Source organism: Pholis gunnellus, assembly GCF_910591455.1.
Source record: "Pholis gunnellus genome assembly, chromosome: 14".
NCBI classification, from domain to species: domain Eukaryota; kingdom Metazoa; phylum Chordata; class Actinopteri; order Perciformes; family Pholidae; genus Pholis; species Pholis gunnellus.
This window is the reverse complement of record NC_136541.1, coordinates 21067406-21077235: the sequence shown is the minus strand read 5'-3', so window position 1 is coordinate 21077235 and position 9830 is coordinate 21067406. Positions and strand designations below refer to the sequence as shown.

Sequence of the window (9830 nt, the reverse complement as noted above, 5' to 3'; positions counted from 1 at the left end):
AAAGAAATGCACAACATATACATATTAACAAAAGTTTCATTCACACTTTCATTGTCTTCTGTGAATCTGTGTGTGAACCGATGAAATGAAGTCAGTGTCTGCTCTCACATTAGGCAGTGAACATTTAACGAATTGATTAGATTAACTGCTGCTGTTATTTTTGCACAGTTGAGTCCCATCATCAGCCAATCATTGTCTTCTGTTGTCTAGAGGCGGGCTGTAGCTCAGGCATGGCTGACTGGCAGTTGTGTCAGCGAATGGGAGATGAGTGGCTGAAGCAAAAGTGGGTCCGGACTTTGGACTAAGGGAGTCAAAAGAATGAAAAATGATGACTTCAAATCAGAATGTTATTTCTGTGACAATGACTACATGTTTTTAATAAACATTTATTTTCTGTAGTGGAGAAGTGATTCCTTTAGGTAGGCTTTCACCTGGCAGCTGTACAGACTACAGCTCTTTTATTGAGGATTCATATTGTTATCACTGGGCTAAAAAGCTTCGTTTCTCACCATCCATATAAGTCAGTGTGGTGAGGAGGGGTGCGTCTGGGGAAATATAGGTTGTGTATTGCAGGTCCTCCATCAAAGGTGGAGTCAGCTGGCCAGGAGCAAACGATGTCATCAGGGAGGAGGCAGAATTTGGGCTTATGTATTTCTTTTGACGAGCTCGACAGTTCTGAAACCAAACCTGAACAGGGAGAACGGACTGATAACTGGATTTAGAGCCTGATTGCAAGATTTGACTCCTGAGTATTGCAGCTTCACCATACAAAGCCATCATTCTCTCTCTATTGGGAGAATTTATCCCAAGTGCTGAAGTTGATTTGTTTTGGTGTTCACTTGTGAGAGGCTGTACCTGAATAACCCTGCGGCTGAGACTGGTCCTCTCTGCCAGTTTCTGCAGAGTCTGGGCGTCTGGGTTGTTATCTTTAGTAAACTGAGTCTGCATCACCTACACATGTAGAGATGACAGAGGGGAACACATTAACATGGTTCAATGTTTTGTTGAGTAACAGATTAGAATAGACGCCTGCACTGAGAGTTCAGTCTGTGTTTAAATACAATGTAGACTAGAGGGCAGACTACATCAGAACTAGTGACCAGATGTTACTGGCCCATACATTCACTATCAATACCCTCACATATGTACACATTCAGCAGTAACAGAGCAACATAGCCTTCATTTGAAGTCAACAAATCTAAGTCAAACATTCACTTTCATTTGAACTGTTTTGAGACATTCACCTGGGTGTGCAGCTTGCTGAAATATAGTCCATCAGTGAGATGAACAGATGTGATACCGAGGTGGAATACTGGATATTCCAACTAATCATAGTATCAGTGCCAAATGGGGCAAAGCAGCCCCACCTGCTGGCAGCAGATAAAAGTGTGGTACTGAATAACTTAGAAATTGATATCATTCTGAGCAGCTGTGTGCTCATTGCATTGGTAACTTTGACAGGTGTAACTGACTAATAACTTTAATAATAGCCCTGTTGCATTTAGGTGGGTCAGTGTTCCGGTATAATGCACGCTGGCTCACTAGAACGGCTGTGATAAATGCAATGGGAGCATAATTCATTTAATCACTTACACCTGTGTATCCTGCTGTGAAATCAGCTGTTGTGTGAAGGGTCTATTATCACCTGTGTTAAACTGTATGGAAAATGTGAAACGGCGCATCATGTCAACTTGTTAAAAATAGTGTAATTTTCTGGTCTGTCCAAAATAGTTGTTGCTCCACTATTTCTTTCCCACCTGCACTGCAGTCAGAAGAAAAACAGCCCAGTAATCACAGCAGCAGACAAGCTGAGCCACACGGTTTGGCCGTACCTGTAACTGGTCCACAGTGAAGCTGGTCCTGGCCCTCTTAGCAGGTCTGGTCATGGTGCTGGACTCATCTTTCTCTGCCTCCTCCTCGTCTACTTTTGGTTGCTCTTGAAGACGAGACGTGTAACAAGGGTCATTTGACATGTTGGAAATATGAGCCCCGTTTCAGAAGAGCTTTCTCCTGTGCACTGGCACATGCTCGAGTATTTGGTATCAAAGCTGCCCCCCTGCACGAAGCCACACTGGGTTGATTAACGAGATCTGTGAACTCTTAACATCAAGTTATATTCTTTTTATAATCAATCCTCTGACTTTTGTCAACCATCGCTTAACCAGTCCCTTGTTACCCGTCCCTTTACTCACCATTTTCTTTAGTGCGTTTGATGTTCTCCATCATGATGTCATAGTGGGGCCGGCAGAAGACCCTGTTCTCCAGCAGTCCGCATTCCTCCCCGGTGGACAGCTGGCGCTTACAGGAGGTGCAGGAGAAACAAGTCAGGTGAAAGGTGCTGCCTCGAGCCCGACGTACCCAGTCGCTGGAGTGGATGTTACGGCCACAACGGGCGCAGCGGGTCCCATACCTCCTGAACAAAGACGTGGAACAGGACGAGAGGTGGAGCAGTCCCTCAGCTTTGGTTCGAGGTGTGATCAGGTTATTGATCAGTGATGGCATCATCTAGTCAAGTGATCAGTCTTTAAGGCAGGGGTCTCAAACTCATCTTTACTCCGGGCCACATCAGCATTGCAGTTGCCCTCAAAGTGCTGGTTGTAAATGTCAGACTGTGTAAATGTAACTACTCCTAACATATTGGTAAATAACGGTCTCTGCATTTGATTGTTTATTCAAGTATAAAAATATATTTAAGCACATTTCTGTTATTATAACAAATCCCTTTAATTTGGGGTTAAGAAACCCACATTACTCTATCAAACTTTTAAAGAAAATAGCAAAGACAAATATCAAACAAGTTATTACAATAACTTTGTTCAAAGCTTAAAATCCTTTCAAGGGTGCGTTTGCACAATCCACGTGAAGTATTTCATGTGTTGTAAAGCCACGTTTAAAGTCGTCTTCAATGTACTCACAATACATTTCCATTTCAAATGTAGAGTAACCAGCCAAAGAGCTGCTTCTATGTGTTTAAGTATCTCATAATTATGACTTTCTATCTCATCATTTCGACTATGGGGATATTTTTATTATCAAGTCCAACTTTATTTTTTTTTACTTTTGTTTTTTTTGCTGGCCCGCCCACCATGACGTGGCGGGAGTTTGAGACCCCTGCTTTAAGTCTCACTCTCACCCTGCTACAGGTCAATATTTAAACCAATAGATATCACCATAAAACTTCACCAGTTTATTCCCTACATTAACACAATTATTTGTTGTATTACAAGTCTTCTGATATGTTATGTTTAAAAATGCAAATGAGACATGATCCTTTTTAATATGTACTAACTTGCATACATTTTAAAAAAGGACATCTGAACATTGAAGCCAGGTTCAAAGTTATTGTTTAATTTTTTGTGACGTATTAGAGTCAAAGGTTTTTACAGAGGGAATTTTGGATCTCTCTTATCGGTCCAGAAATCTGAAAATACTGTTAACAGCCACTAAAAAAAGAAAAAAAAAGAATGGTATATTAATGCTTTGTTATAATATTATTTGTAATAGTTATATATTTGTAATAGTAATAATAATAATAATAATAATAATAATAATAATAATAATAATAAGTAAGAGCTACTGAACAGGAGATTTCTGCCTCAGAGTCTAAGAAAAATCTAATTTAGAGAAACGGCCTTTAAAAGATACAAGTTGTGAAATTACATACATATTTCAGTTTTCTGAAATGCTATGTTTTAATATGCAAACGATGAATTAACTAACGGTAACTTTTGGTGAATTTAGGAGAAATCTACAGACACAAATAGAGATAGTGTAATTTGGATATTTCCTTTACACTAGTCTGAAGTAAGAGATTTCATGGAAGCAAAATAGCCCAAAAATCACAAAATGAACCAATCCTTTGTAAACAAATGGTTATCTATTTTGGAGCGATCTATTCATTTCCCCCTGGTGATAAAGCTGTACAGCCTTTTCTCTTGTCTGCTCTCAGAGACACAGATACCCGTGTTCTCCTTATGTTGAGCCTCTGGTTTCTCCTCAGAGCTCAGTCTTTTGGACTGAGTCTCGGCCTCCATGGGCTCTGGGAGTAATGTGCATGTATACTCTATTGAGAGACTCCACCTCTTAACGGTTAGTCAAAATAAAATAAAAAACTAAATAAAAGCTATGTTGAAAACAGTCTGTGCACAAAAAAAGAAGCACATTTCTAGATTGAGGTTTATCTATCAGAATCAGATCAAACAATTGAACGATTGAAGGACGTTATTTTCTTTCTTAGCATGTTGTCATTGAGTCCCAGGCCCAGACATTCAGGATGGGAGACGTTCAGAATATATAAATGATGCTTGAATTCAATTCAGTGATCTTCACCTCAAACACAGAGCACACGTCCTTGTGTTTGTTGACAGAACGTGTGCACACTAAATATTTTCCTTCCTTCCTCTGTGTTATGTCCACAGAGCTGAAAAGCACATATTTACTAAACTATTTGTTTTCTCATACACAGACTGTATGAAAAGCTCATTTTCAGATGTAACTGTTAATCTCTGAAATGATCTGGTCAGGTATTATAATGTTTAGTCAAGAACCCGAACAAACCCTCTGTATTTCCTTACATGATGCTTATTTATAAAAGAGCTGGAGATAAAGCTGTGTCAGGACTGACTCACCTGAAGTAGTCCAGTTTGCAGAACACCCGTTTGTCCTTGATGTAGCAGCTCACGTGTCGCCCCAGCGATGTGTTACAAACACTGCACGAGAGGCAGCGCACGTGCCAGCACAAGTTGTTCACCTGAGATGGAGAAAAAAATGTAACAAGATATAACTTACAAGTGACATTTTACACATCCCTTAATGGTGTGTTTTATAACTGATAGGGATGCTCAAATGCTTCACAATGCATTTATTTTAGCGATTGCAATTTCAGATGATCCTACTGGTTATTCACCACAATGTTGTCATGAGCTACTTAGCCTATATGCTAATATACTTATCAAGGAATGTAACTGAGTGCATAGCATAGACTGCAGGATTTGAGTATTCTGGTGTATCATTTTGTAGTTTTAAAATTCAGATAGTCTTTAATTGAGGAATAAGCTAACTGTAAAATATACAAAACAATTGCTTTTAAACAAACAAAATACCCAAAAAACAGTTTGCCTTAGGAGCCTCAGCCTACATTATTCTTTCTTTTAAGAAGAAAATAATATCTATCTATAAGGTGGAATAATGTACACTTAGCAAAAATAAGTGTCTATTTAATTAAAACAAATAGCCTAAAGTAAAGTGAAGCACTGATTTGTCCTACTTGTTTTAGTTTACATTGGCCTAATTTGGTTGTCAATCACATCTTGCCATACAGTATATACATATATTTGTTTATTCATATGTATGTGTGTGTCTGACCTTGAGGAGGTATCTGTCCACTATATCCTGGCCGCAGGAGGTGCACAGGGTCTTCCCCTGCAAGGAGCCCACAGTGCAGACGGAGGCCGAGGAGGACGAGGAGAGGGAGGACGGAGAGTAGGAATCCTCCTCGAAAATATCCTCAGGCCCAGAGGAACCCTGAAGCAAACAGTCTGACAATGTCACTCACCACACTCAGCGTTTAACCGTGTTAGAGTAAAATACATATAATTTCATAAAATACATATCACAAGGAATTCAGCGCGTCGTTGAGTTTGACGAAAGTTCACGCAAATAAAACAAGGGTCCGACTTTTGAGACGTGTGAACATAAAACAGCGTTGTTTGGCTATAATATATGCTATTATAAAAGGCTAAATGTTCTGCCCCGTGGCTTTATTTAGCGCCACTTTGAAGTGCGCGGGAGCTGCATTTCGACCCTTCACACAACGTCTACAAGCTGAGAGACTTCAGAAAGAATAAGTAGCAGGTTTGGAAGTGAAACACCTACTGTGTCGACATAAATGTTTCCTTGTTGCAGCTGAGTGAAAACATCCTCCGCAGGTCTCCTTTCATCCTCCGACATTGTGTCGGCGAGTCCAGAATGATGCGCGAGACACAATGACGACCAAGGTGCCACGGTCCCGTTCATATTTCCATGACAACCGCTGTCATGAGCCCACGCGCTAATAAAGGTGACCCACCCAAAACAAAATACTCGCTCAAACTTTTTTGGAGGAATTTTTGTGTGTGTCTTTATTTGTATTTATGTGCTGTCGTATGTCAGAGTGAGCCGCTGCAGACGTGGACCGGACTGGTCCACTATTCACTTTGCAATGGCAGCCATAACGAAGTGTCCATGTGTACACTTAGCTAATCCTTCTCGGGGAAACCGGCCTCGCGTACAGCTGAATATGATTCTGACTAATTGTGTTCAGGCGCGCACGTGCACATGATTAGGAGCCATCAGCTGGGCGCTGACGAGTCATTACCTCTGGCTTTGTGTCAGAGACGGCCCGGTGTGTTCACCTAAACACACCTCTTTAACGAGAGGAGTTCCACCTGAGAAAATGTCTCCCGTGAAACAGGTCTGACATGGCAAACTCTGGTCACAAATCAATGCTACCTTTTATCTGTTCAAATGAAAATAAATAATAAAAACGAAATAATAATGCTAATGTAAATCATAATACGTGATCATTATTATTATTATTATTAGTAATATCAGTAGTAGTATCAATTGGAGTAACAATAATAAAAGCACAAATTTAGATAAAATCACAAATTTATAATTGGCTCACATTCTGCACCCTTCACATTACATTTTGAGCCAAATATAGGCCTGTTGGAATAATTATCATTTTGTAATGTTCAGCTGATTTTATTGGATGTTGGATAAATATTGTGAATATACTGATGCAGGTCGGCCTAAGCACATTTTGGATTGACCTCATCAAAAGAGAGCGGAATATAATAATGTATAAACCAAATAATGTATAAAACTAAATAATAAATCCTGCACCCAGTATTTTTGTTTTGTTGTTTTGGCATCTAAAATGAATTGTTAATGTCACTTTTATGATTTGGTCCTACATGGTTTCACTGTATTATGTTTCGGTTACACAATGGAATATTGGTGAGTGGGGTAACAGCAGATGTTGAAATGATTTTCACACAGATTTACACCTTTTCATCGGCATAAAATAATAAAAAAAATCTAAATAACTTGAAAAAATAGCCCTATACAATCCTCCATAAAATAAAGAATATTAGAGGTTGTTTTGTTTGCATGGTGGATTTAAACGAAAATAATCATAGTCTAATAATTAAATTGCGGTAATAACTTTTTCAGAATGAAATAATTCAGTCTAATTCAGATATGCTGTGCTATGAGTACTATTTATTATTAACACCCAAATATAGTCAAATCTTTTTGAAGTCGGACACTTTCTATATATCGTGTTACTCACCACGCTGTTGGAGACACAGTTAAACATTTTCCCGGAGCATCTGCCGGCTCCTCCGGTACATCCCCCGTGCGGGCCAGATGTTGGTCGTATATTCCACAGCAGCAGACCGGGAGCCCGACCCCGGTATCTTAGTCCACTGTTTACTCCTGCTTGTCAACCCCACTCCCTTCAGCCTCGCTTCGTGCTCCTCTCTCACTATTTGTGAGCGCCACAACTTCCCCCCCCTTGCCATTTTAAAGCAGCCCGGTGTACCTCCCACTGTGATCGGACCCGCCCGCTGCAGCATCAATGAGTTATAGAATTATTTATCGCGAGGAGCTATTTTTTCTTTCTTTTCCTTTAAAAAAATAATTGAAACAACTAAATTATTTTCATTGTCATCACGGTTAAAACTTCAATTCAGGCTCATGCAGGAGAAACTGTGTGTTGACATTATTATATTCTCTCCAGACTCAGTTTGGCTGTAGTGCTTTAAGAGAATCCGATCTTTAACACTCAAAGATCTTTCAGATTCACTTAGCCCTGGTCTGACATTATCAGTGTTTCTCATCTTTTTCTTTCTTGCCATCAGGGACATCATGAACACCGCCAGGTCAAATGTGTGCCTTCAACTTTTCCGTTTAAAGGAACGATGCAGACTGAAGGGGGGTCTGTCAGTGCCAAGTAGTCTCTTTAAAACAGAGAGAGGGTTCTTGATTCTAGGGTACGTCCTCCTCCACGATTACCTCGCCAGACTCTAAATGGAGGTGACGGCAGACCAAAGACTGGGGTCAAAAGGCCTCAGTGAAAACATTCTCTGAGGGCACTTTGTGGATGGCGAGGCAAGAGACATGGGGTCAAGAGTCCCTTTGGGTCTTATCTGTGCATATTCGTCTGCAACCCAATATCTCAGTGCCCCAGCCCTCCACAGGGCTCTTCAGGATAACTTTGCATGACATGGATTTTCAAGGAAAGACTCTTAGAATCTTAAAAACTCTTAAAAGAAAGGAACAATGAGACCGTTAAAACTAATCTGAAAACTGAAAGAAAATCAGCAGCACTAAAATGATCTCATTTCTAAATTAAGTCCACAAACAAATCCTGGTCTTTTAATTATAACTACCCCCAGGTTGACCTGACTTTTATTTTGAATTAGTGTTATGTTATCATCATTTCAAATGAAACATCTACTAAAGTTAACTGTTTCGGGAATGTTAAATATCAAAAACTCTCCACTAGAACATAATAATTCTGTCTCCAAGATGTCTCACTCACCAACATTTTTGATAAGCTTAGTGCTTTTTGGGGAAAATGAATACAGAAACCAAACGTTCTTTGGTGATCTTTGACTTTGACGAAAATCAGGCTGCTGTGAAACTTTTTGTTTTTGTCTGAACTGGAAAAAAAACAACCTTTTTTGTAGTATGAAAAAATTAGAACATCTTCTAAAAAAGTGCAATGGATGTTTGCAGCAGTTTTTGTAAATAAAGCTTTGCACACTGGCTTCATAACCCTTGTGAATTAAAGTGGTGTGTGGGGAAAAGCTATCCTCGCTTGGTCCCAAGCGAGCTTAAACGCCATCTCCAAACGAAACACCCGTCACTTAGACACATATGCTGTATTTTGTACGTTTTTTGGTTGATGGTGTGCCGCGGGATCTTTTTAATGTAAAAAATGTACCGTGGCTCACAGAAGGTTGAAAAACACTGATCTAAAGGGACTTAGAAACACCAGAGACCGCCATGGAAATATAATAAAAACAGAAAAAGACTGAGTCTGATACAAACTTAAGTGGATCATAAAATATCAGTTATGGAATTAATCTGCAGAAGCTCCAGTTTAAAATGAGACCAAACTTTTCTTTGGATGTCAAAAGTCCAAAGATGGCCAAAATGAGGCCTGAGACAGGCTCGGTGAAGCTCTTTACTAACCGAGCAGATGGACAGAAATGCCTTTTGCTAGTGGAGTAGTTGTTGATCACCTGCTGCTTAAGAGGAGTGAAGAGTCAGCAGGCAATGACGGTATAAAACAGTCAATACAATTTTTTTCCAAAAAGTGTGAATCACTGCACCACGAGAGGTCCTTGAGCATTCAGCCACAACTGAGCACAGAAAATATTAGACTAATGAGTCCAGTATTATGCGAGATAGCTGCGGACAGACTGACGAAAACACTCGCACACACAACCAAACACATGATCTCCCCACAGTCTTACAACTGGCAGAGACAAAAGTATGATTTTTTTTTATATTAAAAGAGGGAAAAAGTGTTTCCTTGCTCCACCAGGAAGCCAGATATTTCAAATATAGAAATAAAATCCTTCTCCATTGTGGCCTTCTCCACTAATCCAGCCCTCCTTACAGGGGACGAGGATGTAGGACAGCATCTGCTGATTTATTAAAAGAGAGGAGAGGGGGGGTTGTCTCAGGGGAATTAGCTCTCTGGGTGTTTAACATCATGGCACCAAGACATAATGTTGAGAGGCTCCTTTGGCCTTTTGTTTAGACCAGTTAGTTTG

The 9830-nt window shown here is 39.9% G+C and overlaps 1 protein-coding gene across 1 annotated transcript; it reads right to left on the bottom strand.

Moving 5' to 3' along the window:
• Positions 1–224: 224 nt before the first annotated feature.
• Positions 225–6038, bottom strand: LOC306706572 (LIM/homeobox protein Lhx8-like; the record flags this gene model as incomplete). The annotated part of the gene is given in 9 exon segments (XM_079173702.1): positions 225–301; positions 510–687; positions 856–951; positions 1833–1936; positions 2193–2413; positions 4629–4750; positions 5365–5523; positions 5875–6014; positions 6017–6038. Coding segments are annotated over 9 exon segments (1119 nt in total).
• Positions 6039–9830: the final 3792 nt, after the last annotated feature.